At 36.0% G+C, this 27,409-nt stretch overlaps 1 protein-coding gene across 1 annotated transcript; it reads right to left on the bottom strand.

Moving 5' to 3' along the window:
- Nucleotides 1-790: 790 nt before the first annotated feature.
- On the bottom strand, nucleotides 791-27,409 carry LOC752241 (trichohyalin). The gene is made up of 32 exons (XM_030973150.1): nucleotides 26,454-27,409; nucleotides 25,531-25,643; nucleotides 21,716-21,814; nucleotides 20,750-20,812; nucleotides 20,292-20,369; nucleotides 19,518-19,599; nucleotides 18,826-19,041; nucleotides 18,218-18,377; nucleotides 16,672-16,922; nucleotides 16,194-16,313; nucleotides 15,473-15,701; nucleotides 14,681-14,778; nucleotides 13,933-14,157; nucleotides 12,992-13,200; nucleotides 12,404-12,521; nucleotides 11,994-12,042; nucleotides 11,457-11,604; nucleotides 10,532-10,866; nucleotides 9,662-9,877; nucleotides 9,228-9,443; nucleotides 8,298-8,471; nucleotides 7,665-7,753; nucleotides 6,802-7,107; nucleotides 6,162-6,320; nucleotides 5,518-5,633; nucleotides 4,695-4,769; nucleotides 4,060-4,145; nucleotides 3,392-3,461; nucleotides 2,522-2,668; nucleotides 1,732-1,867; nucleotides 1,319-1,424; nucleotides 791-936 (listed from the first exon to the last, which is right to left on the bottom strand). Exons 1-32 carry the CDS (start codon nucleotides 26,623-26,625, stop codon nucleotides 852-854), a joined length of 4,746 nt encoding a protein of 1,581 aa, XP_030829010.1. The 5' UTR covers nucleotides 26,626-27,409; the 3' UTR covers nucleotides 791-851.

Genomic DNA, 27,409 nt, shown 5'->3' with positions numbered 1-27,409 from the left:
TTTTAAATTTCTTTGAAAGTTTGCACAAACCGAACATAACAACACAAAATGCTTGCACAAAACCAAATTTGAAATGAAGAGATAGAGATAGGACACACTCATTGAAAGACAAAACGCACATAAATGCAAATTTATGAACTCACAACTATTAGTTCAGTCATTTACAACCAAAATTATTTTTAAAAAAACATCCACATGGCTTTATAGAATATACACGAGATAGTGACTAAATCATAGTTAACGAGTTGAAAATAGAGGTTTTATAATGTACAAACTCGTTAAAACTACATGTTTAGCTTTTGTGTATCAATGTGTCACCACTGAGCAAAAAGAACGTATAGGCCTATTGTTGCGTTACATATAAATACCGAGAAAGTGGTGCAATTTTAACAGCGGGTTAACGCTGGCGTTGAATAGTTCATGAGCTGTGTGTAAACAGATTCAATATGAGACTAATATTTACAGTTTTAATACAATTTTTACAAGTTAAAAAATCAGTCAAACATTATCAATACTGTACAAATCGGCTGTTATCTACGAATAAAAGTAAAAGAGGTCTAAATCAAGCTGAAAAGGGTCTATACTTTAAAAGCTCATTTTTAAGATATAAAGTTATACGTTATGTATTTCAGCTGCGTATTGAAAGTGATGATATAAATATTTTTGTTCATCATATATAATAACATAATTTACTATTAGACCTCAGGCCCGTCAGATCCGTTGAATCAGTTGTCTCTTCCAAGAATTCCAATTACACAACTACTCCTTCGATTCGATGTAATAAACTTTGAATATTCCAAGAGTCATCAAACCTTATTTTGTTGAATATAATTTTGTCAGGATCATCACGTTCATGGTTTTTGGACTCTTGAGGCAGAGTTTGGTGGCTGAGGACGGATTTTGATACCTGACATCTTGCTGATGATATTCGGTAACCTGCGATGGGAAGGGAACGAAAAATGAAGAAGACACGTCGAAAGTGAGAAAAACAATGGGGACATTGAAAGAAAACGTAGAGGATTTTGTCAACCAACTTGTTGAGAAGTAGAATGTCTACAAAATAAACATCAGGTAGGTAGGGGTTATCTAACTTGCATTAAATTAATCAATAGCTGCACAACTTTTAATATTAACCTCCCCTAAAAGTGTTACTCTGCCCCCCCCCCCACCACCACTTTCAGAATCATGGATCCGACCCTAGTCTAATGGAATTTTTGCTTCCTACCATGATAGTGAGGCACAAGATATAGACGCCAGAGGATTTTCTGTCCCAGGTCCTCTGGCTACTATAAACTATAGTCATATACATTGGACCTACTTTGTACTGGTCCGACTGAGTAAGGCTTTCCTCATGGCTGATGACGGCAGACCACGTGATGACATGCTCTGATGGAGTACGTGGTAGGTACGATTCAGTGGCAAGCCTGTCATGGATTAAAAAATATATGAAGATATGTATCGTTAATAAAAGAAAAGAGAAAGGTTGGCTTAAGAGTTTATAGTTATTATATTCGTTACCTCGAAGTTATCTTCGGAAGATAAGAATTGTTGACATAGGGATCGAGTTGAATAATGTTTGAATCTTAAAACAATGGCATACCTCTAACATCGGCATCTATACTAACTATAGCTTCTTTTAGGATCATAGCAGGGTATAACAGAAACAATTCACCTGTACGCATAGTTTGGAAGTAATACTTTATGAAAATGTAGGAATTCAAGCTTACTGACCTATCGGATTCATATCTCGCTGGACTTCGGCGGATGGTTTGTTGTATTTCTCAGCGAAGTCGAACGGGTTGTCGATGATGTTATCATGCATTGAGAGAAAGAGAGGAATGTAGGCCATGTAATCCAAGAAAGATACCTGTAAAAAGGAAGGGCATGATCATTTGGCATATCTTGTGCTTATACCAAAAGTAGCCGGATGACTAGGCAGTCAATTTTCAATATCTCAAGAGTTTGCGAAAAGTACCCGATGACCGTGCAGTAAATTTTCATTCTTGTTTAACGTAGGAAAAGTCTGTTGAACAATGAAAGGCATGTCTAAACCTTTAGGGGTTCTCAATTCTAGATATTAAATCTTCCAATAATGCTCTAATAATAAATTGTGACTTTGAATCACGTAGCCTCTCGCACAAAGAGTTCAATTCAAACGCAGCCCCCCTCCCCCCCCCCCCTCCCCCCAAAAGGGACACGACTTTACATTCAGTCAGTCAGGAACGTTTAGGACTTGTGATTGAACGCAACGTTTAAGATAAAAAGGTAGCATGGGTTACATTTTATTCTCCACAAAGTTTTTAAAATTAAATATGTATTTGAAGATCCAATGTTTCATTCATAATATTTGAATCGTAAAAGATCTTTATCCTGAGACACAAAGATTGGTAAATTCGCTGTGACATTTTTTTCAGGCTGATCCTATTTTCTAAGAAATGCAAGATGAATAACAGATTCGCATGATCATGATTGTTGTCATTGAAATCATTCAAATAAAAGTCTAAAGAGGAGAATGTCATACCGTATTGTATTCACTTGGGTTCATCTTACTGATGATGTATTCTTCTTGGGTGCGATTAAGACCCCCTGCTTTAAGCTCGATCCGTAGAGTCTCAACTGTTACGTAATTATCATCCCTCGACGAGCTGACATTGCAGTAGAACATGGACTATGCAAAAGGAAAGGCAAAATAGTGGATATTAATGATTTCACTAACATTTGAACACAAATATATTAGATCCTGCAAATAGATTGTAGAATGAGACTCAGTGTCCTTTTTTGAAAATAGCAAAAAGGTGAAAAAAAATCAGAACATGTAAATATTTGCCCCAACTTAAAAGGAATGATGATTGAGTACTAATATAATAACTACATACAGAAAGATCAGCGGTCAATGTCGTGGTCAGAAGTTTTTAAGAACCCAAAGCACTGGACTGAGTGATTGAGGGCCAATATCAGGCGCAATTATAGAAGATTTTTTTTTCTTTTTGGTGAAGGTGCTTTTGGGCGTGGGAAGGGGGGGGGGTGTCAGGAGTTCTTGCATTCAATTTCTACGTGTACCTCGCTGAAATTAATTCTTAATCAAGAACGATTGGTAAGGCTTGAAGAAATGGGGAGAGAGACATTGAGCCCCCAAAGCCTCTATCTAGAACCGCGACTAGTCAATACCCAGAACAGGAACTGACCATGGTTTCGAACCTCGACTTACCGTGTCCTAGACAGACCACAATCTACTTAATAATGCTATTGCATCTTCATTTGTAAAAAAAAAAAAGAACTGAAAAATAAGTATTAAAACTACAATACTCTTTTGTTAGGATTGGGGATCGATGATAAACCAATGATTATCATTTTTAAACACACTTTTAACATTATGACATGATATACATACACTGTACAGGTCCATCTTTCGCTGGATATCGAGTAAATCACTCTGGTCAATCAGAGCTTGTCCAATAGCACTATTATTTAATAAGAACAAAATATGATAAATAGTAGATAGAGCAGAGCAAAGAGACAGATATGAAGAGAGAAATGGGTTGAGTGGACGATGAAAACGTATTTCTTTATCCTGGAATGACATTTTCATTTGCCTCTTTCTTAATGGAAACTTGCATTATTGTCTAGTTATGTCTTAACAATTACTCTTCGTCTTCGGTCAAATTCAATTACAAATCTATCAAAATTATGTTTAGAAAATAGACAAAATTGATCGTAAAGCTAGCTTCGTGTTACATTATGTGCCCATATAAACTTGCTGCATACCTTCATTTTCAATTTTAATTAACTTTTAAGTTACAACTTTTAACGAGTACTAAAGGTGCGGTTTTTTAAAAATCAAAATCAAATTATAGCTTATTATAATTGATATGTATACTCTATAATAGAGTATAATACATTGATGTAGGGCCTAAACTAGTCAAGCATCAATGTTCATTTTCGGATTTTCAGAAGAAGAAGATCTATTCATTCATATCCATGTCTATTTTAATATCGGAAGAAAGATTTGTCATATACATATGGAGTCTTTATATTAAAAAAAGTGCATGATGTACTTACTCCATTGCAGTCATCCGTTCACATATTGCTCCAATCACCGCAAACATTTTGAATGTAATGCGTGAATGATCGTCGAGGTCAAGAACCTTCATATTAAAAGAAAATAGGATTTACGATCAAATGAATTAACGCTCGAATTACCAAAATGCTGCACGTATATCTGACATTGATGAAGGTTAGGCCCGAGGTTAGGTTTGCATTCAAGGTGAAAGTGATATGAATCCCTGCAAATCGGATTCATCCAACTCTCATGTTTCAGAATAATTAAAGAAGTGTAAATGTCTATGCAATCGTACTCAATCTATTTACTTTGTTAGTATCATGGTTTTGTGGTTTTCATTGTCCTCAACATTTCATAATCGTCTTGATAATAAAATTTCACAAGACCTTAAGGTAATAGCAATCAGATTTAAATGACCAAAACTCAGTTTCTTCAAACTGTGTGAAACAGCCATTCTAACAATACCTGAACATATCCCACATAGAAATAAATTTTAACTTTCTGTCAATTCCTATGTTGTTCCTCGAGGCATACATAATTCCGGAAGAATATTATTTTTATAATTTGGCAGATAAGGAAAATTCTGTTTGGCCAAATTAACAATATCAATTAAAATAACTAAGTATCGACAAACCTTGAGAACGTATTCCAGTTGTTTTGTTTTCAGACTGCTTAAACTAGGTACACCATTCAAGGCTTCTCTCATTGCCTAAAATACAAAAATAAAGTTATTAATACGGAGTTCCTATTAATAGCGTAAACATTGAAGACACAAAATGCATGGCAAGATGAATTCTATCGATACCTAAATGACGGAAACTAGATTGCACATTATGACATTGCTTGTGTGCCAATACACTGCAAGACAGTGCTCTGTGATGAAAGTTAAAGAATTACAAGATGTAAAAAAAAAAAAACTCCTTTGCCTTTTATGTCTGACGACGGAGACAGAAAGTACATTCACTGTGGATAGTGTTCTATTGTTGAAAGGGCAAGTCTACGGGCGCGTTGCAAGTGTATATAGCATTTCACAAAATTGCTCTAATTCTGTATTTAGAATTTAATAAGAAATAGTTACTCATCCAAACTAGATCAGGAGATTAATTGTACACTCTCTCTGTGTTTCTTTTTCTCTCTTTCTCCCTTTCTCTGTTTTTCTGTTTTTCTCTTCTCTCTATCTCTCTCTCTCTCTCTCTCCCCTCTCTCTCTCTCTCTCTCTCTCTTTTTCTCTCTCTCTTTCTTTCTCTCTCTCTCTCTCTCTCTCTCTCTCTCTCTTTCTCACTTTCTCTCTCTCTCTGTTCTCTCTCTCTCTCTCTCTCTCTCTCTCTGAATCTTTGTCTCTCCCCCAGTGACCGTCCTTCTCCATCTCTCTCCCCCTCCTTCTCAAATGCCACCGCCTTTCATGCGCCGATTCATTTACTCCATAGAGATAGACCTACTAATAAACAGATTCTTACATCCAGTGTTAATACGCATGTTCTATCTTTGTCTTCAACGGTGAATGACCTCGCCATGGGATCAAGCTTCGACTTCTCCACCAAACGATAATGGTTCATGTAGTCGATTGTGGTTTCTGAAAATAGGAATAAAAGATATGTAGGAATTTGAATGAAGTGTAATTTCCAAAGAAGTCAATGACAGTGCTGAACGATCTGGGCTTAACCAATTAGACAAGACTTCTTTTTTATAATGCTCTTCGGTCATTATGATGTTGTCTCTTTAATTCCATTTGCCTCTTTTATTATTTGCATGTATATGTATTTATATATTATCATCATCTCCGTTATGTAACTTTTTTTTAAGCATGATTTTTTTTTTTTTTAAGGAAAAAATATAATAGTTTATAAATTACGCATCCAAAGGAAGTCTGAATGAGAAGTTAACGTTTGGTGATATTTATCTTCTTTGTTTGCGCCTTGGACACTGCAGAGTTCCCTCCCATTGATTCTTTAGCGAAGTCATACAGAAAGAGTACCGAAGTTTGCATAAAGTTAATGTAGAAGGAAGATCGTTAACTCTGAATGTGCCAGAAATTCTGATAACTGGACTAATTTGCCATTTTAGTGTATAATTTTCTGTATTGATAATATCCATGCATTACCTCTTTCATCTACGGCCCTTGCGCTTTGGCTGCGTAGTGCTGGTCTGTTCTGTTCGTCAGCCTTGAGCTCTGAAGCTGTCTCTAATACACGCTGAAGATGGGTATTCATCTCATTAGGGTGCCTGCGGAACTCTTTTAGAACTCGGCGCACCCCAACAGCTGAAAAGGTGCAATACTTAAGTGATTAAACAAGGAAGACAAGGCGATGGTTGCGATCATCAAAATGCTGCCGAAAGTCTTTACAACTTCACCGGCGGAGAGTGGTACTGGCTACCACACCTCCAGGTTATTTCCAGGGGGTCTCGTAACACCCCTCCTTTCCTGTATAGTACAGAGGGACTTTCTTATATTTCTTCTACTTCTTCTTTTCCTTCTCCCCTTTCCTCCTCCTACTCCTTATTCTTTTTTTCCTTCTTCTTTTTCCCTTCTCTTTCTTCTCACTATTCCTATTCCTCTTCTTCTGGCTTGCCTGCTTGCTTGTCGGAGAATTCCGGAGTGAAAAGGCACCCCAATGTGTGCTGTATTTTGTTCATTGTCAGAATCATCTGCTTTGATTTAACATTAACCGTACATTAACTATATATTTACTTCATGGACCTATTAAATTCATTAGAGCAAGTTAAAGTTATTTTCAACTCACCTTCGATTTCATCATCACTCGGTACAACGGGTGTAGTGCCCCTCGACATATCCATATCGGTGATCCATTCTTTGAGATCCGAATCTTCGTACCGCAACGCAGTCGGCACCGTCATCATGTTACCCTCATCGTCGACCTCGATAGTCTCCGCGTCGGAGTCATCATCGGCCGCGATGGTGCCATCGTTCTTGACTCGGACATTGCCTCCCTTGAGGATGCCGAGGTTGCGGTTAATGAAGAGCTTGAGTTTAGACACCTTGTCCATCCGGGCATCGCGTTCGGCTTTGATGATGTTCCGATATTCAGCTGTTGATGAGGATGAAACCAAAATCAAGTAAGAGGACCAAAATCAACTGAATTGCGTACACAGTGCAGGGCTATAAATCAGCACCCAATGGATGGAAAGGCATAGGGCCTATGATCTGAGTTTTTGGAGAACGTTGTCCCTCACCTTTTCTTATGATGGTATTTAATAACTGTTTGTTTGTTTGAAATCTGAAGTGGACGAAATGACTATATAACATTAAAAAATCACAACAAATAAGACAATGCTGAGTTCATTTTTACATGGGCCTTCTGTTCTACGTTCTCTACAGATAACTTTATAAAGTCAATACAATATATTGTCAGTGGCGTAGGAGAATTAGCAAAGTGGGGGCGGTCTTATGGAAAACTCGCGGAAATGCGATAAAACCTGCCATTGGGTGAAGGTTTTGGGAATGGTTTCAATCATTATAATATTAACATCTCTCTCTCTCTCTCTCTCTCTCTCTCTCTCTCTCTTGTCGTCAGTGAACATGTATATACCATCTACACCTCTCGCTATATAGTACTACAAAGGACAATTGCATATGTTGACTAACCAAGGGGATCCTCATTAGCTTTTTCTCCTGCCTTCTTGAGTTTCATCTCTTCTTCCCTTTTCTGTTTCTCTTGCAGTAACTTCCATTCCCTTGAAAGTAGAGATAGATATATAGAATGTTACAAAATCTGATGTTTAAACTTGTTGTGTTATGATTAGTTATTTGAATATTAATAAATAACATCGTTAGCGGAAAAATTCGTTCCTATAGATGATCGTCTAGGCCAATCTTCACATGGATACAATGGAGAAGATTTTTGTTGTTGACGTAACTGGAACATTGTCCATATGTAATGAAAATTGCAACACAAAACGGGTCAACTCATTTTTAAAATCTTCTCTGATCTTCCTTGTTGGAATCTTTCTTAAATAATTCAATCAAGCATACACTTTTAAATATGTATTCAAATCGACAATAAATAAATGGATAAAATAAAAACAAGCATATCTTTCGAATTCCAATGAATTTCCCAACCATTTTCAGTGGCGGATCCAGGGGTCAAAGGCGCCACGTCCCGATTTCCAATCTTATTCAATGTACACATCGACAATAAACAAAGAAAATATGCCCCCCCCCTCCCAGAAAACCACGGATCCGCAACAGATTCTGTTGGAAAGTTAACATCATACTTACGTCCTCCAGTCCGCGCCACGCCCGTCGTTCTTCTCAATCTTATCAGTCAGGCCTCGCTTGCTTCCTTTGGCGTAATCCACCATACTTCTGAACTCTTTCCCATCGGCGAAGGTCACGCCCCTAAGTGACCTCCCATCGTCCGACGATAGCGGGTCATCGCGGCCTTCTCGCTTTCTACGCATTAACAGAAATAACTTATCTATGAATCCTATGATTTTAAACGATTCAACAGTTTAACATAAAGACAAACTAAACAATATTCACGTAAGGGTGACATTACTATTATCTGTTTTGAATAATCTGTTATCCGAAGTAGTAGGCAACTGCATGTCAAAATCGTTAGAGCTTACCGAATATTTTGGGGAATTTGTAATCACATTCTCCTTTATCAAAACACACTATATTTTTTTAAAGGAACAACAGCGTCCGAAATACATCAAATTTACAAATAATTTAGAAAAGTAATTTTTCAAAAATTAACAAAACTATAATGGTAAAAATAAAGAACTACACACATGAATACGTATCCCACAGCGCCGATAATTTTGTACAATTATTGTTACATCTTCTCTTGATGTGAAACCATTTTGTTCTCTCTATAGTTTTCCGCAACAACAGCTGTGTGAGAGCTGATTAGTGGATTATTTTGCATCTATAAATGAACCAACGATACAATTATGCTGTTTTCAAGGTGACTACTTTGTTCGACTGACAAAGTGAAATTAGAAAAGTATGTGATTGATGGGACAAAGACTAATAGTCAATTGTATATGTTTTCCCAGCATTCAATTGAAAGTACCAAGTTGTCTATCAACTGCTCGAACAGTATCAAACGTGGTCAAATTATTACCAGACGATGATTAACACTATTTAATGCTCAGAGCAAACAAAATACATTATCACACCGTTTGTTTTGCGTTTAATCCTCACCTCTTTTCCATGACCTTTGACACCGCTTTCATAAAATTCTTAGACTTCTGTTTGGCCTTTGATAGCTTCTTTTTCAAGCTTGCTTTCTTCTTCTTCCTTGATTCTTCATCAAGATCTTTATCCTCCTCATCTAGAGAGAGATCACTGCTGTGAACACTGCTTACTATGCTGGCTGAACTCATCCGATCCATTTCTCGGTCAATCTCTCGCTTTATTCTACAGAAGATATAAGGAGAAAATGTTGTATGAAAGGTCTTAAGACAAAAATTTCCTTTGGTCAAGAGGGTCTATAAGTACTGTTATGTGATTAAAAATATGTGTCTGTTGCGATAGCCAGTGACGCAAACTAGGTCCAGCCATATAAGGTTGTCGTTGTATTTTCTTTCATTGCACTAGAATGATTGCCCCTTACCCCCAACAGTCAAACAATATACCTCTTTTTCTCCTTCTCTTTTTTCTTCTGTTTGCTCTCTCTTTCCCTTTGTTCATTCTTTGCTTGTTGTTTCTTCTCTGTTTTCTTCTGCTTTATTTTTTCCTTCTTCTGTGCTTTCAGTCTCCTTCTCGCCCCATCGCTGAGGGCACTGTCTATCACAGATATTTCATCGCTCTGAACTGTACCAATAGTGCTTACTGCACTGACAGGACGCTCCCTATAAGAAGAGGAAATAAAATAATAAAATAAATCAATGAACAATCAATTACTAAATAAATAAATAAATAAACAAATAGATAAATGAATAAAAGAATTTTAAAAAAATGAATATACAAATAATAATAATAATAATAATAATAGCTAGTTCTTATATAGCGCTTTTCAGGACCGAAGGCCCTCTCAAAGCGCTTTACAGATAGTTATATTATTACCCCGGTCATAGGAAATAAATAAATACATAGATAAAGACATAAACATATTGATGAATACGAGTGACAACATCACTCAGATTTTATCATGAAGGTTTTTTTTATTTAAACGGTGTTTATAATCACATTTTATTTCTCAATGAAACTGAAGTGACATAATAATATTATAAGATATGAACTATGAATATTTGATAGTAATTTAAACCAGGAGTGTCGCTTGCGTGGTTACACCCCCTCATTTTAAGGAAATGTTCAAAGGGGTAATGCAGAATTATATGGCCTTGTCGACAAATTCCCCAAAAATATAATACTTAAAAAACAACTGGCTTTTCGAAAAATTTCCGATTAAATTGTCATCAAATTCAGTCAGACACCCACATTAAACAAAATCCTTTAGTGATGGAGAGAATAAGAATCCAGTAAAAAGAAAGATTACTATTCACCTTTTCTTATCTCGACGGCTCTTTCGATCTTTCTTTTTGCTTGTCCCATCATCCGAATCTGTCTCCTCTTCACTCGAACTACCTTTTTCCTTTCTGCCAAGTTTCCTCTTCCCTCTATCTCGCTTCACTTCTCGTCGATCTTCCCTTTCCTGATGCTTCTTCTCCTTTTTCTCCTTCTTCTTCTCTACTTTCTCCTCCCTCTTCTTTCTGTTATTCTCCCTCTTTCCCTCTCGTTCTTTCTTTCGTTCCTGATATTTCTTGAGTTGCTTCTCCGCCGCCTTGTCCTCTTTTCGTTCCTGTTTCTTCTTTTTGATAGCTCTCGCTCTCTCCTCTCCCTAAATATGATTAATGATTAAGATTGTATTTTACACACTGATAAAGCAATCACATCCAACAATTTGATAATCTCTACTTTTTGTTGACTGTTGGTTGACCGTTCCTAAAAATGAAAATAACAAATTAACAATTTTTGTATTGATGCGCAATCACACCTGTAAAGACACTAAAATTAGGTGCCGAGAAATAAGAACACACAGAGTACAAATGAACTATTTCAACTGATATATCATTGTGTATAAATCGATAGTATCCTATAATTTCTTTTACTTTATTCCCTGTTACTAAACGACCATTGATGTGTGTAAGTGAATGATGTTTGAAAATAAGACGTGCAGTGAGATAGAGAAAGAGAGAAAAGGAAAGACGGAAAAAAAAGGAAAACGAAGAGACAGAAAATGAGAAAGAGAGAGAGAGATATAGAGAGAGAAAGGAGGGGAGAATTTAAGAGAGAGAGGGAGAAAGAGAGAGGGAGAGAGAGAGAGAGATGGGGGAAGAGAGAGAGAGAGAGAGAGAGAGAGAGAGAGAGAGAGAGAAAATGCACTATTATCTAGTAAGTTCCATAAGAAAATAATAATATTCATCTAACCTGGAGTTCACTGTCGACATCGGATATCTCGACGCTGCTGACTTCGCTAGCCTCGCTGACCTCGGACGAATCACTGGTGATGGAGGCTGAGCTGTCACTACTCGAGCTTGCTGAACTCGAGTCATCCGAGTCATAACTACTACCGGAACTGCAAAAAGAAATCATCGAATGTATTAAATCAATCATAAATCGACATCATTCATAGTATGATTAATCGTCGTTACTATTTGAAAAGAAGGCATGTAACCAAAGATTCTTTTCTCCTTAAAAGGGTTTTTAATAATATTGGACTTTACATTTTCATTTTACAAAAGAAAGAGACCTTTTTAAAGAAAAAAAAAACGATTCAAACTTCCGTTTTTTCTGAAAGTACTACAAATTTTCATTTAGAAATACGGCACGATTGCATCATGACTTACTTTAACATGAAGTTTTTATAACGATAACACATATTTACACCTAATTTCAATGTAAGTAAATTTCTCTAGTACTTAAAGCAGCTATACGGGTTTTATAGGTAGACTCCGTTATACATACCTTGATGAATCGTAAGAGCTATCGTAGGAACTATCGTAGCTTGACGAACCTAAAACAAAATAAAGGAAAGATTTATTTTTGGGCAATATTAAACATAATTATGAATGATTTTCTGAGCTTAATTCCAAGTTAGTTATCTTGTTAAATGATAAGTTTATGGTCTAACTCAGATCTTAGAGTGTTATTATTGAGTATCAATGATTGTCAATTATGGGGAAAGGAATCCGTGGGTCAGTTGCTACATCCCCTTCCCACCCTCTCACCCCCCCCCCCTTCCCCACCTCCGTCATGGATCCAACACCGCTGCGTGAAAAAGCTTTAACAGGATCTTTAACTGCATCTAGGAAGAAACATACCAAACGCACAACTTAAAAGTAAAATTGAGATGATTAAATGATGATGAAACTTACCGCTCTCATTGCTCCCTTCCTTTTTATCTTTTCCTCTCTTCCCGGATCTCTTTCCTTTCCCTCGTTTTTTGTCTCGTCTGCGCGGGCTTCGACTTTCATCAGACGACTCACTGGAATACTGAAAACAAGTGAGAAGATATGAAAAGTCTTAATATTATTTTTAAGTCCATATTTCTAGTCTCTTTAATACCTGTCTCTATTTGTCATTAGGTAATGTTGCGCTTGTAGATGTAAGAGATGCTATCAAAACTTTTGAAACTCGTAAATCTTAAGCCGCATGCAGTCCAAAATTAAGTTCTAACTTTCATGGAAAGTTTGTATATGTTATGATTTGATTTCTTAATAAACACATTAAAAAAATTAAAAAAAGTTCTAACTTTCAGCATTTACGTTTAAAATCTGAGTGTCATTCATATCTATGTAATAATCCTCGATTTCATTTCCAGTAATGATAATGAAATGAAAAAACCTCACAGGGAGGACAATATTCTCTTCACTAAATTTACTTAAAACAGATGAAAATTTACAATACCAATTAGATACGACATGTAGGTTTGGCTTCATCAAACAAGGCAAATGGTCTCATACCTCATCTGATGATTCCGATTCACTGTCTGATTCATCACTTGATCTCCTCTTTCTGCCACGTCGACTGCTCTCCTTGGTTCTTCTTCCACCGTGCTTCTTGCTTTTTCGACCTGCCGATCGTCTACTGTATGCTTCATAATTATTATCGTCATCATCGTCGTCGTCATCGTTGTTGTTTCTTCTACGGTGTCGGCGCCTAGTTGGCCGATCTGTAAAGTAGAGAAAATTGACAATAAGTGCAATCGACTAATAACTTATTAAGAGGTTTCTGGACGATATTCAAGATTATTCTAGAATGATTTGATGTCTATTATATAATATATAATATACGATTTTAATCTCGAATCTCAACATATTATGTTGAGATTCGAGATTAAAATCGTTTAATGCCATGGAATTGAAGGAAAATAATATATATTTCAAATCTCTTTGAATATCCAATATTCTACTATCTAATAATCTTTATTCAACAAGAAGAAGTTATAAGGAAAAAATGGAGAATGAAGAAAATGATAATGGTGAAACAGAAGAGCAACAGGTTTAGCAACAACTATAACATTGGCGGACTTTTCATATCATACCCTCCCCAAATATTCATCAATAAATATTATCCTTTCATTGATTGTGAGAAACACAAACGTCACCAAAATCAAATTTAGCATAGATCCCACAGACAGCTTAAGTATTTTGTATATTAAAAACAGTTTTAGCCGGATATTAGAACCAAGAATACACCTAAAAAACTTTGTATACACGTAGGACTACATTAATATATTAAAGTTGATACACTATACAATATCATTTCTGATGTTACTTGAGGGGAAAAACTGATTAAGTTAGCTCCAATTCATGCCAAGACAAGTTAGGATTTTTAAGTTTTAACATGCCAACAAAATTATAGGTTAAACCTAAGTCATGTGCTATTGGTAATGTACGAATACCATTATCATAATCATCATCATCTTCATCATCACTATCGGCACTTCTTCTGCGATGTCGTCCGCGATGTTTCCCTTTTGAACCGTGGCGACCATCATATCCGGGCCGACGACTTCGACGATCGTCATCAGCTCGACTTTCGTTATCGCTGTCATCATCGCTACGATATCTACGCCGTCGACGACGGTGGTGTTTATCAGAATCATGATATACAGCATCGTTGTTACCTTTTGATGAATATCATATTTTCATCAGAAATAATTATGTGGATTTGTATGCATAGTTTTCCTCTTTTGACGATAGTAGTAGTAGTAGTAGTAGAAGTAATAGTAGTAGTAGTAGTAGTAGTAGTAGTAGTAGTAGGAGTAGTAGTAGTAGTAGTAGTAGTAGTAGTAGTAGTAGTAGTAGTAGTAGTAGTAATAGTAGTAGCAGTAGTAGTAGTAGAATAGGGAGTAGTAAAAAAAAGTGATAAGCATTCGCGGCAGAGACTGCCATTAGATACAAATTCATGCTGTAGTTTGATGATTATTCACTGCTAACAAACATGACATGTAACACAATCAACTTCCACAAAGCAAGTTAAAAGTTTCAATTAGGCGGGAGACAATTTTAATGACAATTGTTATGACGATAATATTGTTTACGTGAAATGAACAACCACAAAAATAAAAATGCTAAACTGTGTAACAAGTTAATGCTCATTCTATCATTAGAAATCTAAAGAAATCTACTATATAGGTCATGTTTTACCATTCGAGTTTTTTCTTCGACCTCGTCTTCTTCCTCTACGATCACCACCTTCATCGTCATCGGATCCGTCATCGCTCTCAGAGGAATCATCCGACGAACTGTCAAGTAAGAGGAATTAAAAAAAAATCAAGGGACTTATAATAAAGCGGTATACCACATCGCTAAATTTGCTTCTCTCCCAATAATATCATGTTTATCCAGGGACGGATCCAGCCTGTGGCAGGGGAGGGGCCAAAGATGGCGCCCAGCCGGTAAATAAGCGGGGGGTGGGGGGACGGGGGGTAAGAAGCACTAATTTTTTTTTCCCACGCTCCCCCCCCCCCTCCCCCCTGAATCCGCCACTGTATATATCAAAGGGAACATAATGATAGCAGCTAAAGATTATTGAACTGAGGCTTTTATGACACGAGACACGAAAAAAGAAAGAATAACAAAAACGGCTATGGATCATTGAAAGTATGGGCCCAAGCAGTGGCTTGACTACGAGGGGCCCGAGGGCACGGGAGCACGTCTCCCAAAATTCAAATGGCAAAAGGGGAGGCATGATACATGTAGGTAACGTGGGGATAAGATGACCTCTTTTTATATTATCCCAACATATGGTCTTGTTCTCTTCATATCATCCACTAGTAACACAGGTACAGTCCCTCGGCCCTTCCCTCTCATGCACATGGCATAAGTAACGCATCGATGGCTGGAACCACCAGTGCATATGTCTATACCAGTTCATTTTGTTATTTTAATTGCTGTACATTTGTTTTTCTTCTTCTTGGTTTCTATCTAGTTTCTCACCCATATTTTCGTCTTCGGCTTCCTTTTCTGTGTCGCCCCCTCGAACCTCGTCGACCTCCTCTTCCATGCCTGTCATCATCCATTTCGTCATCGTCATCATCTTCTCCACGTCTTCCACGACGCCGCCGATGTCCTTTCCGACGATGTCGTGAACCGTCATCCTCGTCTACCTCAGAATCACCGCTGGAATTCCGACGTCCTCTCCGTCCGCGATGTCGCTTACCATCGCCTGATGATAATTTGAAAAACAAATAGAAGCATAACGAACAGTTGGCACAATCTTAATCACTTCGAATGTGTCTATTTGGAAAGTCACTATTCTTGGATTATTAATTTTCTAAACAAAGATTTATATAATAGTTATAATTAGGCCTGTCATCATGAAGTTATCATTTCCCCCCTTAGACTTCAATTTGCACAGTGTGGGAAGAAATGAATAAAATAACATATTATAATGAAGTCTGACATGGAAATAAGAGATATTCAATACCAGAGTCGGCCTACAATACACTTCTTACAGGAATTAAATATCTGAATCTCTCCTACATAATTGGGATTCAATATTAATAATTTATCATTTAGGATTATAATTAAAAAACCAAGAAGCAACGTTGTGTTGATCATATTCGACATTCCCATCATTGTTAAGCCTGTTCAAAATGATGAGTGAAAATTTCATTTCTCCTTTAAATAAAACCGTGTGAATTTCTTAATTTCGTACCATGTCTACGACGATGTCTCCTGTCATTTTCCTTCCCACTCATCTCATCAGACTCAGCGCTTTCACCATCGACCACCGAATCGTCATCTCGTCTCCGTCTTCTGCGATGTCGATCACCGTCTAAAGAAGGAAACAAAGTCATTCATACATCACCTCCATCTTAAAAAATGTCAAAGAATACAGCCAAACGTTCCTTAGGTACTGTGTGTATTATAACTGTGATTCGCAATGAGCAATTCATTAAGCAACAGAAAGTAACTCTTTTTAAATCTGTTGTTAATGCTTTTCATAATTATTATGATTCCTATTTTGCGAATATTTTGTGGAAGAGCATCATCATTGGCAATAAACATATACATATTTACTAGACAATGGAAAGTTAAAAAAATATACCGACAGTAATAATGCTCAAAATATTTCGCTATAGCAGGATGGAACGGATTTTACCAATTTTCAGATTCTGATTAATGTAATTTACCGTCATCACGATCATGTCTCCTATGTTTCTTCTTTTTCTTCTTCTCTCTGTGATGTAGAGTTCCATTGTCACTGATGTATGATTCTGCGGATGACATATACTGACCATCGTCTTCCTCACCGTCGTCGCCGGAATGATGGCGACGATGATGACGTCGGGATTTTCCGCCAGCCTCGCCATCGTATATGCTTGGACCGACTCCACTCTCGGCTATGCTTTCATCGTCACTAGCGTCACCGTGTCTCCTTCGCCTATCGGGAAGATATGCAAATTTATTGAACACAATCCAGAAGGCCCGGACTTTTTTTTTTAAAAACCCTATCCCCCTTTTTTCATTGTGGCTTATTTAGTTTTCCCTCTTCTTCTTCTTCTTCTTCTTCTTCTTCTTCTCCTTGTCTTCTTATTATTATTGGCGTCTTTTTCGTTGTCCATATTCTCTCTGTTTTATTTCAATATCTTCCTCTTTTCCTCCTTATTTCTTAGATGTCTATAGTTAGTAACATCATCATCATCGGGATCACAATGATCATGAGCATCAACTTCACCGTCATTATCATCAGCATATTAACCATCATAATCATCATCTGTAGCAGCATCATCCGGGCCAGCACCACCCCCTTTTCGTTTTTCCTCTTTCCTAAGCACGATACAAGTCTACTCCAAATACTATTTTATTCATGGATTAAATGTTTATTTTGAACGCCAATGCGAGCGTTTGTCATGTCTACAGAATGGAAACTAAACGCGCTCTTGAAAGTAGACATCGAACATGAGACGGTGTTTGATATTGGTTTTCATGATTAACCAAACATAGGTTGACCTTTGAACTCCCACACACCTTGCATGTTCCATGTTCAATATATTCGATTCAGTCATGTTAGGAATATTCAACAGTTTGGCAGTGTTTCTACGGTTATGTTCGCAATGGATGCATTTCGTGTATCCCTTTTCGCCATCTTGTTTATACATACACATCGACATCGTTCTTCTTATAACTCAACGTTTGGTTACAATTGACGTTTGCACGGATGTACATCCATCGTTTAACTCGTTGAAAATAACATCATTCAATGATGGGGTGAGAAGAAGCCTTTATTGTACTAGATTAGGCAACAAAGGAGATTTACACCAAATTGTGATATAATTTATATATTTGTTTAAATTTGGCCCTGGATGATCATATCATGATTACGGACAAATGGAAACATGAAAATACTTGAAATATATAATTATTTTTTTAGATCTTACTTGTTATAAGATTTCGGTTCTTCGAATGGTCGGAGAAAAGTAAAGGCAGTACAAAGGTATTTAAAATCCTTTAAACGTCATATAATATACTCACAATAACTCACATTCATATGTGAATGTAAATATTTGTAAATGACAACATCAAAAAATATTTAAGAACTTATATAGTAAAGAAGTTTTTTCTCTCGAATGATTGCTCTTAAATCATACACATAAACTCAAGCCTGATCAGTCACAGTCAACGGCTGCAACTTTACCTCGTCTGCAACTTACCTCGTATCAAAATGATTTTGCTTACCCTTTGTGCTTTCGATGTCGCTTTGAATGATGACCCTTCTTACGACCATGACGACGACGACGACCTCCATCGTCTTCCCAATCTTCATCAGATTCGTCGTCACTTTCCTCTTCGTTCCCATCTCTGTGTTTCTTTTTCTTCTTATTTTTCTTCTTTTTCGCTAAAACAAAAACATATTTGAAATTCAAAAGGTTTTGATTTTCTCACCAAATCAAAAACAACACGAATAGTATTATAGAAATCTACAATCTTTAAAACATTTTATGTACATTATAGTGAAAGAATTTCATGCAGTTTGGTATAAATGTCATCAAATTCCAATTCCAAACTCTAAACAGACCAAGGGGAATGTACAGTGTATGAGAAAAAAGGGAAAACTGAGAAATACAAGACAGAGATAGATAGACAGATAAATATAGATTTATTTAACAAGAGACAGAAACTAATAGTCAGACAGAAAGAGAGATAGGTGCGGACATTGATATTTATGAAGGCGATGAATATCTTTTCAAAATGAGTTTTGTTATAGTGTGGGGTTGTTGTTTTTTGGTCGGTGTTGTTGTCGTTTTGTTTTGTTTAGTATTGCCCTTTTTCACTTCTTAACTCACCTTTCACCATCTCTCCGTGCTTATCTTGTACGTAACCTTGTTTAGATGTAACGAACTCCTCGAGTGACTCGTCATCGTTTAGCCCTAACATCTTCTTAGCTGCCGACTTGTTCTCTTTCATTTCATGGTAGTCGTCCTCGTTCACGAACTGGTATCGGGTGATGACGTTGCCGCTTTTGGTTCGGAGATAAAGCTTAATTCGACGCTTCACTGTGTCTGAGTTTGAGAGGTAATTCAAGAAATGTTAGTCTTTGCTGAGATTGTTTATCATTTGGTCGCTGGTACAATAACAATAATCATACTTTATAACGTAGGCTATGATACATCATGGTTTTGTGTAATTTCCCCACATTCCTTTTTTGACTGACATTGCTCTTCTGATATTGTATCTGTCTTCATTCCATTGGGCTCCCAATGCTTCTACCGATACTCTTGGAACGCTTGTATACTCCCACGATTGTCGTCACATTTTTTTATTTCCTTTAACTTTCCCTTTAAAATAATGGTGAGGAATTCATCATAATTTGTTGAATATGAAAAATCAAAATATAAACAAGTTAGTCTAATACCCCCCCCCCCCTCTCCCTCCCTCTCTCTCTCTCTCTCTCTCCCGCTGTGACAGGTAATTATATGCAACATCATACGCTGCAAAGTAATAAGAAATTTAAGAAAACCTTTATGATATTACTTACTTCGACTTTCCTCTAGTTTTCTCGCCTCTTCTTTTATCTTTTCATTTTTCAAGAAGTCTTCCCGAGCTACGGCAAAATGCTCCTGTAAGAGGACAATCACGTAGTATGTTATTTGTGTAGATAAGCTTATACAAGCTTACTTTCACGGGGAACACTTTGAATAAGGTTATTACCGAAATATTTTTCGAGGGAATTCAAAATACTAAGCTAAAAATTATGAAATATAATAATTATTCAGGCAAAAGATCCCTTCCTACAACGGATGGAGAAATTACTTTTGAGGATTTATCAATACGGCAGATGCTTTGGTATTCAGCTAAATGGCCTTTCCTTCGTGAACAAATACAGAATTTACACAGAGCTTTTAAATCGATTCGTTATTATCGACCTGGCATCATCGAAAAAATGCAAAGTGTAATTGTGAAGCCATGACTTTAGAGTCAATGTTTAGAAAGAAAGAAACGGAGGATTTCTTTTATTTTAGGGGATGGTTATTATACTCATTTTTCTAGGCTGCTGTGAAAATTATTCTCTCTTCTTTAATTGACGGTAAAAATAATTTAGATCCCTGGCCACCATCTCAATTATCTAAAGGTTTCGATTTATATCTGTACCTCCTGTCATATCGTTGTACAAGCAATGTATTTCTAATAACAAAAGTAATTGTATCCAAATGATGAACAGACCACGTCCAAATAACTCATAATTGATATCTCTACCACAACTGTAAAATGACGTCTCATCCTGACATTTTATTCTGTCTAGTTTCGTTACCTTCTCAATAACATCCATGATTTGACTGATGTATGCATAGCTATGACGATATCCTCCTCCGATTCTCAGATACTTGTGCTATTTCAACAACAGGAAGAACAAATAAAACAACAAACAATTATAAAATGGTAGAAGTCATCATTAGACCAAGATTGATTTGTAAGCCGAGATTATATTTTAATTCTGATCTAATCATTTCAAGTTTAGTCACTTGATCAAGGACACAGTCGCGCTTCAATGATGATTAAACATTATGAAATAATACACCACGTCGAATCAAATGATAATACTCAGGTTTGGTTCGTATTGAGGTGGATGAAAGCATTTAATGAATACAGAACGCCTATGTCACTACATATGAAATATTATACGCAATGACAAATCAACTCTGGCAAATTATATAGGATCTAAAAAAACACAAATGGCTTCGAATAATACTCCTGTAACGAAAGACATACCTTTTCACAGCTTGCGTGGTCAGTTTTGAGTTGGCATTTATAGCATTCTTGTGGGCCTAAGGGCTGTAAAATAAATAATCAAAAACAAATTGTGATCAATAAAAGCAACGTTTGTTTTTGCAACGCGCCAACAGTATTGGCTCGTCAAATTTTATTATTTTATATTGAGCAAGTCACTTTTTGATGACCGCAATATAGGGTATATTTTTGCTCTCTGAATGAAAGACAAGTGAGAGAGTACGATAAACTTCTAATACAGATTATACTGCTGACTTCTTGTTCCTTGTTGCATTGTTTTAATAAAAATAAAACTTTCATCTTCAACAGTTTGATCAATTATTTATCAATGCTTTGATTTTTAGAGGTGTATATCGGTTATAATCAATATCTGTTTGCAAAATGTGAAGCCATGTATGTGTGTGTGTGTGTGTGTGTGTGTGTGTGTGTGTGTGTGGCTTAAACACTTGCAGCACTAAGATCGTGACAGAAATAGGCAATAGATGTACAAGTCAGAGGAAAAACCCACTTCCATTGTCTGTGGTCTATTGTATGTGTTTACATATAGCGGTTTTTCTTCGTCGATATTATTGATTAGACGATCAGATAAAAAGAGAATGCAAGTACATTTCAAAAGTAAAATATTAGGTGTAAATCTTTTGGTAGAAGAGCTGGTTATGCTTTTAATTATCAGTGATCGGGTTGTACCAGATAACAATGAGGCTCTACCTTTTCACAAAACTTTATTACAAAGGCTCTTATTTTGTTCTGCGTGATGTTAACGGATTCTATTAGTGTAGGGGAACCATCATAACACATGAAATGGAGCAACAGTTCAATAATATTTCAAAGGAAGAAAAAAAAAAATCTTCTCGGATATTCTGGTGCATATAACCGGCATATACTCGACTCAATTAACAAAGTTGTATATCAAGCTCTGCTTTTTCTTTCTTGTGGCACACTCTTTACCTTGCGTGGAAACTTAGGTCTTCCTCTTGGTGGTCTTCTCTCTATGGGTGGGGTAGATACGAATGTCATGTACCGGGTTTGCTGCTCCCCCCGAGAGCTCTGAAACAAAAAGAATTTATAGAGATGAAGATTAATAGTTTAATAACATCTGCTATACAGTTTTCTGGATCTTCGTCAGCCTTTATACACGCAAGAGCGAAAATACGGAATCGTCAGAAAAGGGAGGGGTACAAAATAAGCCCATGATTCCTATGTTAGTAACTGTTGTGTATCGTAACCTGACACATAAAAGGCGTCGGTCAATTTTGTCACATACTCGAGATGCTTGTTATGTTGTTATTGCTATAGTGAATAAAGGAATTTTTTAAGAAGAGTGAGGGGATGGGCATGGAAAATTGAAGAGGAAACTATGGTGATTTGTAGTAATACATAAGAATAGTAACGGAAAGAACAATGACAGAAAACAGATGAAAACAAATACCCCCCAAAATGACCATAAGTCATGATGGAAAGACGAAGCCAGATGTTTAAAATGAAAAGATTCCGTGACCTTTTATTGAAGATACGAGAATATATTTAGGCTACTATTAAATCGTTTTCGTTTTTTTTTTCTTCTTCATTCATAACAGCACGATAGTGAGTATATAGCCCTTCCTAAATCAATACTACCCAGTCCAACCTGCACTTCAGACATCAAAGAATAATATTGTTTGTGATCTAGTCCTTCATCGTTACCCCCTTCGTGTTGTTAAGAATTCGTGTTTGTACTTGAGGACCTCTCAAACTGAACAAAGCTCTTGATGGGAATTCGATTGAATTTCTATAACGGATCTCGACTCATCCCTAGACTACTAACTAATAACATGTTACTGAAAATAAGTATGGTAACTTAACAAAGATTTTCTTTTTAATTTCTATCGTTTTAGTGAATATGTCCTTTTGTTGCGAATCAAATTAATGGAACCCCACCTGTATGTATACTGACATGATTCTAAAAACTCTGACCTCATCTTAATACCTCATCCTTACCCCATATTCGATTTGTATGGGGGAAATCCAACCCCTTGTAAATTTAAATCAATAGCAAAATGAAGTTTGGTGTACTCTTGCCACACAGTCGTTGTGCGGGAGGAGCCTCGAAACAAAAATCGAAAAAGATACAATTGATGAGGAATAATGAAAGGGATTATCTGACATAGAAACCAGGCTTAGTATGAGAATCAAGTATTGACTGCCAGTTTTTTTGTATCGACTCGATTGTAAAAGGGTGGGAGCTGAGCTATAAAATTGGAATTTCTGACAGTGTTTACTTGAGATCTTACTTGATCAAATTGAAATTTATGGTGCAATAATTTGAAAGGACGTGTAGTTAATGTTCAGGTATTACATTTTTTAAATGTATATCTAAAACTTCCTCTATCATTGTTATCCATCACATTTAGCTAACTTCATTTAAGGTTTTGTGAATTATCCTTTCAACATGAATATTTAAAAAAAAGTACAATAATTAATAGAAATTGAAATAAAAAGAAAATTGAGGAAATGGGATCAAGAATACGAAATAGTTAAAGAATAAGACACCGTTTAGCAGTGTTTGCAATTATATCCAGAATCGTATTCATACCGCCGACATGACCTCAGTGTTGTAGTCCTCAAAATACATTTAGCAACAAATCTACACTTACGGTAAAAATACTGATTCAGTAATAATTAAAAAGTGATACAAATCTCATAAGACTCAGAGCTGAAACTTTGAATTTAAGAGAGCGAAAATAATAATCCGAAGTATGGGAACTTTAAAGTAATTACCGATCGATTTTTATACCAGACTTCATAGTCCGTTATCCTTTTTGTCGATAGAGGGAGGTGATCGATTGATCTTATAGCACAAGGTCACTCGATCCATCCTACCCAACACATTCGGAGGAACACTTTTATTCATGTTAATGTCCACAAGGTCACGTGATCATTGTGATCCATCCTACCCAACCCATTCGGCTGAACACTTTTGTTCATGTTAATGATCCCAAGGTCTCACCACCCCCATAGCCAGGCCTCACGGTGATTGACACAAAATAATGTTATGCACATAATTACGTAATAACATTGTACCGCAATGCCCCCCCCCCCCCCTCCGTATAGTTGGAAAGAACTTTGGGTATCAGAAAACTTTTGAATACAAATTGGTGATTTATGCAATGAAGTAAATATTTTATTATGAATCAGTTTTAATTCCTGATATCAATTCTTATGAGCCCAGTGTTAACACCACTTGTAACAGGGTATTCATCTAATTATATTAGCATTTCCTTTAATTCCCAAGAATAATTTTACATAGCCTATTGATGCAATCACAATTCTACCTCCCTTTTTTCTCACACATTGTCTGTCAAATTCTCACACCATATTCCAGATCAGCTTCAGATTCAGTTTTTATTTGCATTTCCAACCAAACAATCAATATTACCAATTATTGTGACCAAAAAATCAATCAAAGAAAACAATGTATATTAATAGAACTCTTTTTCTTTTAAAGCTTTTGTTTGTGTACAAAAAGAATGTTAAGATTTCAATCAATATTAATTGGAGAAAACTTATACATAATACCGACGGTACGTGCATTTTTATAACAAGATAAATACTATGTTTAATTTGAAAAGAAAGCAAAGATTACACATGATACAAAGCCAGGCAAAAGATACCATACGAGGAAGAAGAAGAGATAGAGAGAAACCTATGACCAACAGAAAAGAAGTGAAAACGCAATATATAGCAATCAATATTTTATTGATAAAAATGAAAAAAGATAAAACAGATCCATTTATTATAACTGATTTTTGTCCTTCTCACCAACAGCTAGTCTAGAAGGAGGCGGCCTACACGAGTGTTTGCTACGGGTACAGTACTGACTCATGAAAAATAATCATGAATCCCTAATTTAAAAATTTTACATAACAACATGCAAGTTATAAATTGGCAAAAACGAACGAAGTTAACATGTTTTTTTGTGTATTGAATGATGAAAACGATATATCCCGTTTCGATTATACATCAGGGGGTTTAACAATTTTTACCGTTTTCTGAATTCTTGGCACAAATTCATATCATCTGTAATTTATTACTTCAATACTTTTTGTATATTTGTTTCATTCCACTACAGATTTGGCTTTTTTTTTTTTTTACTAACTCAGTGATTGAAAGAAATAACTCAATCGAAAAGCATATCAAAAACGAAAAAATGCAATGAGTATTGTGTGAAGTGCAAAATAATCGGTCATTCCAAAACTCTTTCAAGAAATGGTCAGTAGAAGTAATTAAACCACATCCCACACCTACAAACAAGACAACATTCGATCCTCTATCTTTGGTTAAAACTCATTTTCTTGTTTTTGCTTGTTTCTTATTCTTTCTTTATATTTATCTTTATTACAATTTTTGATCACAGAGCACGTTTTTCGCAAGATCATTTATCCATCTAGAGTAATTATTGTAACAAAAACTTTTTTTCAGACAAGGATCTATAAAATACAAGCTGTGCTTTTTAGTAAAATCTCCACCTATATTTTGTTTTACTGTGTCTAGATAAATTTGATTGTTTTATAATGTAAATTACAACCAATGTTTGAATTTCCTGATCAATTGTATTACTTTCTATGGTGGATCTCTCCGTTTTATATTACCATGAGTATTTTGCGTATTGGTTCGTTACAATGATCTTGTACATCAATGTTCATGTACTTGAAAAGAAAAAAGACATATGTGGAAGGAAATAAAATGAGCTTTGAATTACAAATAAGACACGATAAATATCTTACCATAACAGAAGGGTGTATAGCAGGTAATCTCTCTATATCATTCACAGTAGTCCGACATGCTCCTATCATATCGGCTAGGGTTAACCGGCTCGGTACCCCTCGGGTCAACAAATCTACATCGAGTGAAGGAAACAATAATATGTGTGTATAATATACTCAAAGTAGTCGAATTATACTTTACAAAGCAGAAATTTAAAATCTGATTTTGGGGAAATTGTTTAGAAGAAAAGTACAAATATATAGCAATCCATGAATGTTTCTCCCTAAATCTAGGAAACAAGACATGAATGAAATCCGTTTCCGTGCATAAATATATCGGTGCTATGTCGGATAAGCATTATGATTAGCTTTTGGGGTCATCGCGATAAAACCTTGTTTATGAAATGGTTAAATGTATGAATGACATCTTATCATATTATTAGAAAAAAATTATTATATTAAAAAAGAAAAGATTCTGATAATAAAAAAATTATTCAAAAAAAGTGACAGATTGTGAGGTATATGGGGAAAAATACAACGACCGTGAGGGATGAAGCCGAGCGATAATTCGGCATAATTTTTGTTAACATCAATCCTTATGGAGGATATATATTTCTGTTGCCAAAAAGTGATGTTCAATTATTAATCAACCCTTTATTCAGTTGGATGTTCTCTACTTTTATTTCCCCTGTTTCATCTACAAATGGGAACATATTCCAAAGAAAATGTTATGAATATTTCGTTAGAACAAGCTTAAACAAGATATAATTCGGAAGCATGATTAATTATTAATAAGATGGTAAGGTATTTTTTCAAACTTTTATCAGCGATATAAAATATAATAATTGTGGTTAACTTTTATAATTTTATATCGATAATTTGGGGTTTGTTATATGATCATAAACGCTCGGGTTCAAAGCTTTTCTTAAGACATGCCATCTTACCAATGATTTCAGGCAATTCTGGAGCGGAGAATAAGTCATGTCCGATGATTGAGAAAGCATCCCCATGGTCACCCGCTCCAAACACCGACGGCTGATACCTGCTGAACATCATCGACCCACCCCCGGAGCTAGGGCGGTGGTTCAAGGGTGGTAGGCCCGAATGATCCCCCATCCTCACTCAATCTAATCCCTTGCACCGTAGATAAAACAGTTTTCAGTCTTCATGATGTGAATTAGCAGCATGTTTTCTTTAAAATAGTTTTTAGTCATATTACATGACTAAAATATCAATATTAATTATTTTCTTCATATGAATCTTATGATAAAATCGTAATGTGTGCTCCAACAAAGAAAGATTCATGAAGTTGAGATAAAAATATATTTGCTTGGTATATCACATTAAGATAATCACAGTCCACGCAAATCGTGAATCAAATAAAAAAAAAATATGTAAGCGGTCTTCTCTCTTTTGAAGTCTCTTCACAAAGTTCTTAGCACGTCACAAGGTAATTGATAGAAAATCGCTGAGGAAGGGTACAAAAGTTAGAAGCTGATGCGAAGTGTATCATTGTAAAATGCCAATAATATTTTGAATAATTTCCTGGGAAGAAAACCTGAACGTACTCAATGTTTAAGAAAATCCATCCATGGCCTTGATCTGTGTTGTCCAAACTCAACATAAGATGAAGAAATTCGTTCGTCTCACCATTTGCGCCTTATACCTCAGATGTAAGATAATAATATTTGGCTAGATGACATTGCGTGTGGTATATCGAGAAACCGTCTCCCTCCAATGTTGTCCTTCCAGATTTGATTACCAGATTGGTGCGGTTGTGTTGTGGGTAGCACACACGACACGTTCCTGAGACTACTCACAATAGCAACGGGGGTTAATGGAGTCACAGATTGTATAAAGGCTGTCGCACCGACCTAGTCAATGAAAGTCGATACCAACC

The sequence above is a fragment of the Strongylocentrotus purpuratus genome, unplaced genomic scaffold, assembly GCF_000002235.5.
Source record: "Strongylocentrotus purpuratus isolate Spur 01 unplaced genomic scaffold, Spur_5.0 spur5_scaffold_6, whole genome shotgun sequence".
Classification (NCBI taxonomy): Eukaryota; Metazoa; Echinodermata; class Echinoidea; order Camarodonta; family Strongylocentrotidae; genus Strongylocentrotus; species Strongylocentrotus purpuratus.
This window is presented reverse-complemented; position numbering and strand designations above follow the sequence as displayed.

Coding starts and splice junctions, on each gene's coding strand:
- LOC752241 (XM_030973150.1), bottom strand. CDS start 26,625: ATGGGGGATCATTCGGGCCTACCACCCTTGAACCACCGCCCTAGCTCC. Junction 11,605..11,993: donor AGCTCTTACGATTCATCAAG/GTATGTATAACG, acceptor TTCTTTTTGCAG/TTCCGGTAGTAGTTATGACT. Junction 1,425..1,731: donor GCGAGATATGAATCCGATAG/GTCAGTAAGCTT, acceptor AATCCATGACAG/GCTTGCCACTGAATCGTACC.